This window comes from Vespula vulgaris, chromosome 5 (genome assembly GCF_905475345.1).
Source record: "Vespula vulgaris chromosome 5, iyVesVulg1.1, whole genome shotgun sequence".
Lineage (NCBI taxonomy): Eukaryota > Metazoa > Arthropoda > Insecta > Hymenoptera > Vespidae > Vespula > Vespula vulgaris.
The window spans coordinates 7,614,001-7,620,000 of record NC_066590.1 but is presented as its reverse complement, the minus strand read 5'-3'; the positions used below and the strand labels follow the sequence as shown (position 1 = coordinate 7,620,000).

The following is a 6,000-nucleotide window of genomic DNA, read 5'->3' as shown; positions in this document are numbered from 1 at the left end:
CGTTCATGCAGTTCCACTCGAGTGTTTCATGCTCGTTTATCGATCAAACCGTTTGGAGCCGTGGACCTGCGCCACGCTTTATCCTCCAGCCATGAAAAATTTTACCGATTGATCGGGGGTAAAGTCTACTAGAAAAGTTATGGAACACCGAGCGATCATGCCAAAACTATGATTTACTACAAAAGGAAAAAAAAAAATTGTTTGCAATGCCGAGCACGATGCTGCATCCCAATCAAACAGAACGCTATTAAAATGAGCTTGCGATTGTATGATTGTGACTACTTTTTCGATCGACGAGACGTTCATTCCCTTTCTTCTCTTTTTTTTAAATTTTAATCTTTGGAATTATTATCTCATTGGGAATTTTATTATCATACGTCGATCAGTGTACCGATTGAGTTCTTCTTTAACAAGCAACTTATCTTATAATCTTCTCTTGTAGGAATTTTTCTTACCGACAGTCGCCATAAAGAGAAGTTCGCGACGATTACCGACCGAACAACAGTTCAAGGACGGAAAAATTGCGAATATACTTACTTGATATGAACGAGTAGGCATTGATCCATTCATTGAGATATCCGACAACCATACGATCCTCGTCGGGAACCGCGTAGACGACCGTCGTGCAGTTAGACGGTGATACCGTCGTAGGTAGGGCACTACTATTACCACCCCTGTTGCCGCCAAATATCATTCCCGTGGTTACCACGGCCGATAAGGACAAGTCTTTTTCTTTGGTACCTTTCGCCTCTTTACCAACCGAGCCTAATTTGTTCAACGCGTTGTCCACTGTAGTGGCCGAGAAATAAGTGATTATAAAAGGAAAGAGAAAGAGAAAGAAATAGACAAAGAAAAGGGAGGAAGAAGTTTTCGAGATCGTAAAAAAAAAGGTTTAAACATAAGAAGGAACAATAAAATGGCCATCGTTGATATCGAAGTTTATCCAATGAAAATTATCTCGTCGGAAGAAGTGACTTATGTACAGAGGAAGCATAAATGCATTATGCAGAAGGATGCATCCGCCACCATTTTCTCCATAGCGTTGATGCAGTTTCAAACGAATCGATGGCGTTTACATAGATTCTTTATCCGAAGATGATAAAAAATTAATAATTAGATTATATGAGAGAAGTTTGTATGAAAAAAATAAAAATGAAAAGAAAAAGGGTTAACACAGCGAAGAGAAGTTATTTGTGAATTTTAACGAGAAAAAGTAGAAGAGTGATCGATGCGTGAAACGTGACATGATTGTGCCATAGAGAAACGGTACGACGTGTAAGGTTTTCACAAAATGACAGTTAGATGAAACTTTAATGCGTTCGGAAGGAAAAAGTGCAATTGTCGGATATGATCAAAAATTTTTTGAAGCGTAAATGCTCCTCCAGGGAAGATTAAGGCACATAAAAGAAGACAACGTTCTAGTACAGAGTTTTTTCATAGCGTTTTACATACGAAGAAGATCGCGGTGCAATCTTCTCATGAGAAAAGTACCGTGTTTAAAGTGAATGTGAGTATAATTAGAAATGCAAATTTCTTATGCCACCTAGAAAGGCGAGTGTCGAGTGTTACGTTCGCGATTTTAGAGAAACTTTCGAGCTTTTGCGCTTTTGTACATATACGTATGCACATATATATCCTTATATATATATATATACGTGTATGTGTACGTGTATAAATACACACACTCACATAAGTTATTTTATCCCGTTGTAAAATAAATTACGAAATAATGTTACATAGTTTAAAATAAATTGACACGTATCGAATAATTTTATTATACGTTTAACACTCCCTAACGTGTCACGGTAAATTACCTTAAAATCATGAACGCGCATGCGCATGCCCAAAATTTCTCCCGTCGCTGGCATCGCTGAACGTTGAGTAAGATAAAGTAGTTACGTATATATATACATACGCGATGCATCTATCGCAACACGCTCACTTTGCAATCAGCATGCACTATACAGCGAAACGAGATTATTTATAAAGAAATTTAGTATCCTTCGGCAACAAAATATTGAAGCAATAAAGAATGAAGCTCCCTATATACTTTTTTCACGTCTTTCTAAACAAAAATCAAAGTTTAATCGCTTTTGCCACCTTTAAATTTCTTCGCGAAACTTTACTTTTCCATCTAAACAAGATACTTCAAAAACTAAGGACACTTTCAAAGCTTGTATACATATAATACAGTTCGTGGGATTAATAATTGTTTATTTATCATCTCTTTAGTTTCAACGTGTATTTGTAATCTTGACCAAGGATCGTATCTTATCTTATCTTATCTTATCCTACCTCATCTCATCAGAGTACAAGGGATTTCGATTTATTTTCGTGAGTTGAAGAAAAAGAAAGTAAAAGAAACTAGAACGGTACCTTTTCCTTCCACCTTTTCACCAAGGTTCAACCTCCACAAAATCGAGTAAAAAGGGGAGTAGGAGTACCCGTTAAAGCCCCGTTGCTCGTCCCGACGAAAATTCAAATGCACTTTCGGCCGATTGCGAACACGAAATCGATGCTTTCTCGAGCTACGAAGAGGAAAGTGTAGAAGGAGAAGAGGTGGAAGGGTGGAGGAAAAGGGAGAGGAGGGGAGGAGTAAGAGAGGAGGGGCTAGGACCTCAAAGGACGCATATATCGTCTCTTTTCATAGTGCTCTTGACTTTTGTAGGAGGAAAACGATTACCTTTCGCCTCGGAACGTCGTAAAATTTATCGAGGATCGTTGGTAGGCGACAAGCAAACGAATACTGGATCCCTCTTGCGAGATTTAAAAACATTCTCTCTTCTAGCTTTCGATCGACATCAGGATACTTTCCTAAGAAAAATCTTATCAGGGATAGCACGGGGAAACTTTATACTCTTTCCATTCGTCGATTTCAAAGTATAAAATGTGAGAGTGAAAAAAGGGATGATAGAAAAGAAATAAGAGAGAGAGAGAAAGAGAGAGAAGGAACAAAAACAGAGAGAGAGAGAAAGAGAGAGAGAGAGAGAGAGAGAGAGAGAGAGAGAGAGAGAAAAGAAAAAGAATGAAAGTCTCAATCTCGTAAAAATCTTTCGATAGGAACGTTTTAGGGTTATGAGAACGATTCGATGATTAAATCCGCTTATCTAATCACCCACGAGAGATTATAAGAGACGCCGTTGGTTCTCATATTCCTTTCTTCTTTTCCTTCTATTTTGCGGAAGAAAATATTGGCAAAGTTTTCTCCCGCAAAAGATGAGAAAGAAAGAGAAAGAGAGAAAGAGGAAATCGAGATCGAAGTTCCTAGAGGATAGTAGCTAGGAAGAGAGGTCACAAAAGCAATGAACGATAACGTGAAGTTTCTCGAGAACATTGCTGGTCGTTGGTAACTTTCTCCTCTCTCTCTCTCTCTCTCTCTCTCTCTCTCTCTACCTCTCTTACTCTCCGGTTACCCTTTAATTAGCGTTATGACGAAATTCTTCGTCGATAAAGTTTAAGCTCGATCAAGTGGAACGCGTCGAGCGTTTCTGCGACGAGCAGCACGCGAAATCGCTTGGAAACCTAGAACATTCTCATTCTCTCTCTCTCTCTCTCTCTCTCTCTGTATCTATTTATCTATCTATATATCTATCTTTCTATGTCTCTATCTAGCTCACTTTGAGCGTCCGTAATTTTATTGTAAACTCGTCTATCCAACACCTGTTTCTTCTTCATATCATATGCATATCCTTCAAATTTCATTAGAGATTGAAAATGAAGGAGAAAGAGAGAGAGAGAGAGAGAGAGAGAGAGAGAGAGAGAGAGAGAGAGAGAGAGAGAGAAATATCTGAACAAATGTATCTACATACTTTCATTATTTGAAAGGAAAATTTTGTCTCTTCGTAATATCGATCACGAATTTTGATCTCTATCGCACACGGCGGTTTGTTTCCAACCGCCATGGTAATTCGGCCTTCTAATTAAAAGCGTATATACCGGTAGTACATAACTTCGAGTAGGGATAATGACGTAATAGATTGCGACTGTAGGTGCAAACTCATACAGAAAGATAAAGAGAGTGTGAGAGAGAATAAGAGAGTGAATGTGTGAGAGTAAGAGAGAGAGAGAGAGAGAGAGAGAGAGAGAGAGAGAGAGAGAGAGAGAGAGAGAGAGAGAGAGAGAGAGAGAGAGAGAGAGAAAGCAGGAAGCAAAAGATATTAGGACGATATCTCCTAGCTAAGTGAGAATTTACGAGTGAATAATGATGCAATCTCATCTGTTACGAGCAGTTAATTTCAGAAGATAACGATTCGTTAAAGTTCGTAAAAAACGTTTTTCTAAATCGAACCGACGAGTTAGAATAAGAATAAAAGAATTAATTAAGAAGAAATTCTTGATCGTACGTACTTCGATAGATTTCGATCACATCCGGAATTACGATTCGATATAAGAATTTCGTCAATTCGTCGATTTGAAATTGGCGCGAAGATCGTCTAGTTTGGCGCTGAAAGCAATATCCAGCATGTTCTCGAATCTTATCCAATTTTACAAGATACCCTTTTGCCTCTTAGATTCCCTCATACATTTTTTTACTCTTTCTTTCCTTCGCTCTTTCTTTTTCCTTTTTTTTTTCTTCTTTTTCATCCAATTTATACAGGCCAACGAGGAGATGAAAAAACGAGAGGAAGAAGTGTCGATCCTTTTTATATATGTACCATTTCTCCTCCCTGCTCTTCTTTCTTTCTTTCTTCTTCTTTCTTTCTTTTTTTCTCGTCTGATTGCATTTACACGTGATCGGAGTTTCTCTACCCGAGGCCGAAACTCGAGGACGTCAAAAAAGGAGAATATTCCGCGCATGGAAAAACAATCATCTCGTTCTATTTCTTCTAACATTTCAGTTTCTCATATATCAACTCGTTTCCTTTCGAAGTTCTTCTTGAACATTTTATAAGATAGGCTTCTCGTTCGAACGTTTTATCGATCGTATTCAATACGAGAGATTTATTTTATTGAATGTAAGAGAAGTAAGTAAGTACTTAGGTAGTTACTTACTATCTCTCGCATTCGAAATATTTCTAAGTGATATGGTTATTATCGTAGTTCCGATGTATATTCTCCTAGCAAGAAACTTGGAAAAATTTAAATGGGATCCACTAAAGAGGTAACGCATAAAACACCGTCAACGTTTTACGATGCTCGATTACTCGTGGATTTTAAGACCGTCTACCAGATACACGATCGTAATTCCTTACATCTTCTCTTTTTGTTTCAACGAAAAAATAATCTGAGCTTCTCAGATTAGATTCTTCTTTCTGATCATCTTAAGATCATCTCGGATATAAACAATATATTTTTTTTCTTTCCTTCTTAATTGCCTGCAACGCATTTCGTCATAAAAAAAACACAAAAGAAAAAGAAAAAGAAAAAAGATATTTTTTCTTTCCAACGTTAATTATACAACACAATTAAAGTTCACAAAAATCTAATTGCACGGTATAACTTCTCTTCCGAGGAAACAATAAATTTAGTTAATAGAGGATCAAACGTTCGTAATAGAGAGAGGGAGAGAGAGAGAGAGAAGGAGAAAACAACGAATACCGCCTCGTTCGTTCCTACGAAATTATTTTCTAGGAAACTTCGGAACGAATTGGAAGTAGCATTTACGGATCCAGCCCCTTCGAAGTTTCTCGTACCATGACAAAGGAGGCCGTTTCGTATGAACGTACAAACGTACGTTGCATTATGCACAGGCCTCCGATAAACTCATTAAAAGCAGAAATGCGCGTAACCGGAAGCTGCCATATAGCACCGCGAAATTCGAACGATGGAAACTCGAAGAGTTGTACCTTCTAGTCCAACTCTCACTTCTTCCCCCTCTCCCTTCTTTCCTACTCCGCCCACTCCTACTCTGTATTTCTGTTGCTCTGCGTTTGATCTCCCTCAAAGAGGGAAACACCTCAGTGAATTCCGAGTTTCTCAAGAAGACGATATCTAATTATTCGGTTCGTAGAAAGTACTACAACCATCCACCTTCATAATCATTTTCTCTTCTCACGTATA

General features: G+C 38.1%; 1 protein-coding gene across 13 annotated transcripts in view; it reads right to left on the bottom strand.

Moving 5' to 3' along the window:
• Positions 1-6,000, bottom strand: part of LOC127064086 (protein eva-1) — a 237,577-nt gene that overhangs the window by 6,020 nt on the left and 225,557 nt on the right. For 12 of the 13 annotated variants that reach the window (XR_007781581.1, XR_007781582.1, XM_050994628.1 and 9 more), the window contains one exon: positions 538-789. The exons of the other annotated variant lie outside the window; for it this stretch is intronic. Coding sequence is in view for 10 of the 12 variants with exons in the window: in XM_050994628.1 (XP_050850585.1) it covers positions 538-789 (252 nt within the window). In the remaining 2 variants the exon portion in view is untranslated. The remainder of the gene's footprint in view (positions 1-537; positions 790-6,000) is intronic. 13 annotated transcript variants of the gene reach the window in all.